Raw genomic sequence first — 3182 nt, forward strand, 5'->3', positions numbered from 1 at the left:
TCTCCAGCAGCACAGTACGCGGGCTGAACGACGGCACATACACTGCAGCATCAAACTTCGTGCCAGCACTGCGTACAACTTCGATGAGGTCGTTCTCCGAGAGGGAGCTGCCCGATTCTAGCTGAACTGTAGCGCGTTTAAGCGGGAAATCCACTGTGGCGCTTTCTACACTCGCAACAGCATTCAAAGCCCGCTCGATCTTCGTTGCGCAGTTCTTCGCACAGCTCATACCGTCAATTTTAAGGCGAATTGTACGCGGTCCACTGGTTGGTTTCGCTACTGAAGCAGTGAACTTTTGACCGGCGGAATGGACAACTTCAATCAGGTCGGATTCCGTCAGGTGACTACCCGTCTCCAAGAAAATGGTCGCACGCTTCGTGTCAAAGTCCACCTTGGCGTTAATAACCCCCTCGGCGTTGTTAAGTGCATCTTGCACCTTTCTTGCGCAGTTCTTTGCGCAGCTCATGCCATCGATCGTTAGATATACGACGCGCGAGTCGCCGTCGTTGTTGAAAAGCTCGTAACGCGACGCATCGAACTTTGTGCCAGCACTGCGCACCACCTGAATCAGATCTTGCTTTGTCACTAAGCTCTCCGACTCGAGGATGATCGTCGCGCGCTTATTGCCGAAGTCGACTATCGCGTCAATTACTCCTTCCGCACTTTGCAAGGCAGCCTGAACTTTTGTAGCGCAGTTCTTGGCACAGCTCATGCCTGTGATGTTCAACAAGATCGCACCAGGTACGGAACCTGCGCGCTCTTTCTTCTCTTTAGCGATGGATGCGTTGAAGCGCGGGTTGGCCGCGCGAATGTACTTAATAAGATCCACCTCTGTCGCTGTGCAGCCTTTAGCTAGTGCCACCTCGGCCGTCTTGGACTTGGAGTCCACGTGGATGTGAAGCACGCCTGGAATCTGCTCTAGCGCGCGGATCACTTGCCGACCACAGTTGGTCATGCAGCGCATGCCGTCCACGCGGAGGCGCACGATGCGCTCACGATGCTGCCACACTGGATACGCCACGAGTTGCTCGGGTGTAGCGCGTCGCACCTCGTCAGCCAGAGCCGCCTCCATCGCCTCGTCGGCGCGGTAAAACAGCTCGATCCTCGCCAGCTTCTCTAGAAGATCCAGCTGCACATTGCGCACGCCCAAGGAGCTACGTAGAAGCGCCTTTTCGATCTTTTCGGCGGCGTCTTGGTCATCTTCCGCGAGGCCTGGCACCACGAGGAACACGACACGCTCCTCGTCATCGCGCCGCTGAGATGACGTAACACTGGGAACGTCCTCGGCTGCGGGCACGCAGGCACCGTCTTGGACGCCTCGCACGAACGGCAGCAGCTCCTGGTGATCTTCGTTCACCACCATCTTTGTCGCTAAACAAGAAATGAGATGAATGCGGGCATAAACCCAAGCACCCACGAGACCCGGATTTAGACGAGTTGAAGCGATTTCGATGGGTGTTTTTCTCTGATTGGCTGATGGAATTCGGGATGCATCATCGATTGCGTACATGCACCTGCAGAGTGTATCCAGAAAAATAATACAAATTTTATTTTTGTAAATGGGACTGGTGCTCCGTGGTCATCAATCTATAAGGCAGGCCTTAATCAGACCAAGTGGGCTTAATCGTTCTAGATTCCGTAGCTTTAGCATTCAAAGAAAGTTCTTTAGCCGCTCAAATGTTGTTTTGTTTACCGAGATAAAAACTTTTTATCCTTATTCGATTATAAAGCTTAATCTTTCGAGAAGCTTACTTTCACCAATCAAAATCAGAAGAAATTCCGATTATTATGCTAACGCGCAGCCGCAGAAGAAGCTGCTGCTTACGGAAACTATTGGCGAGCAGTCTGTCGGCCGACCTTGATATAAAAGGAATAACGCAAACACTAGACTCAGTGCGATGAAAACCTTCGCAAATTTTACCAAAGAGCTCTGTTTGAATGAAATGCATATTTCATTCGGAACTATCGTCGTTTTCCGATGGCCCAAAGCGATCATGGTCGATTGATAGCGTCGTGGTCGATCTGCTAGTAGCAGACTGCTACTCCGTGGCTGCGCATCTCCTGCGCCATCTTCGCAGACGCAGCTTCTGCCCACGGGAATGTTATATAATCTTACTACTCGACAGTATCACTACAAAGAGGATTGTCTGTACATGTACAGTACATAGGGAGCGGTCCAGTGGCCGGTACACTGACAGTGTAGCACTGTAAGCAGGTATTCATCTGAAACTTTCAGATTAATACATGTAGAGGCTTTCAGTGAAAGCCTCTACATGTAAACTACCTCGTTGCGGTCTGCTATTGCATCATGTAATAGCAGACCGCAACGATGTTTGAAATCACGCCTGCAGAGCGTCAAGTTTCCAGACGTCCATCGATTACATCCGCCTGGCAGCTGGCAACTTGCCGACAATCTAAATCACTAGCTCTTAAAATTCTACGTTGTCGCAGTGCTCTCTTTAGGCTAGCTCGGTACTGTACATACCACCGAGTCGGACCGACTGTCGGTGGCTTTGCATGTACACCAGTGGTAGTACAGTATGCACCTTGTGGATTTCGGGCAGGACAAACTTGAGGTCAAGTATCTTGCACACGTCACAGATCCCCATAATAAAACACACCCTATCCAGTGAAAAGCATTTCATTGTTTGAAAAACCCAATCATCGCCATCGGCGCTCATTTTAAGCGGTTGGTGTAGCCTCTCCTCGCCACCATGCTCCTAACAGCGCGGCTGCTCCGATTTGCGCTTAAGCAGGGCGCTCCTGCAAGCGCAACTCTGCAGCAGCGAGGCCTCCATGCATCTGGTGTGGTGCCGGCTCGTCGAAATCGCAGAGGTTCTCCCAGCAGCGCGTCCTCCAAGCAATCGGCAGTCTACCAAGGCGGCGAGGTAAAATGGCGACACGCAATGGTCATAATATTTGGAAGGTAACTTGCTTATGTTGGCTAACCAATGACAGGATGACGACGGGGAGTTTGGCAAGTGGTTCGAGGAGATGCAGAAGCAGTACCCGAGCAAGGCTTCGTCCCACGAGGAGGAGCTACCAGACACGATGGAACTAGTCGACGACGAACAAAACGAACTCGACGATGACGAAGAGCCCGATGAAGAGACCGAGAATTTTTTAGAAGAAGCAGAGGAGCTGTTTCGCCTGAGCCCGGCCGAATTTCAGAAGCGAATGGA

The 3182-nt window shown here is 51.4% G+C and overlaps 2 protein-coding genes across 2 annotated transcripts in view; one reads left to right on the top strand and one right to left on the bottom strand.

Annotated features, from left to right (window-relative positions):
- Window positions 1-1363, bottom strand: part of PITG_22124 (P-type ATPase (P-ATPase) Superfamily) — a gene marked incomplete at both ends in the record, with an annotated part of 3539 nt that extends 2176 nt beyond the window's left edge. The window contains one exon of the mRNA XM_002894677.1: window positions 14-1363. Within this exon, the coding sequence (XP_002894723.1) occupies window positions 14-1363 (1350 nt within the window). The remainder of the gene's footprint in view (window positions 1-13) is intronic.
- Window positions 1364-2663: 1300 nt separating this feature from the next.
- On the top strand, window positions 2664-3182 carry PITG_22125 (uncharacterized protein; the record flags this gene model as incomplete). The annotated part of the gene is made up of 2 exons (XM_002894678.1): window positions 2664-2888; window positions 2959-3182. Coding segments are annotated over 2 exons (276 nt in total), but the record flags the coding sequence as incomplete, so codon positions are not given.

This window comes from Phytophthora infestans, genomic scaffold, assembly GCF_000142945.1.
Source record: "Phytophthora infestans T30-4 supercont1.1283 genomic scaffold, whole genome shotgun sequence".
NCBI lineage: Eukaryota > Oomycota > Peronosporomycetes > Peronosporales > Peronosporaceae > Phytophthora > Phytophthora infestans.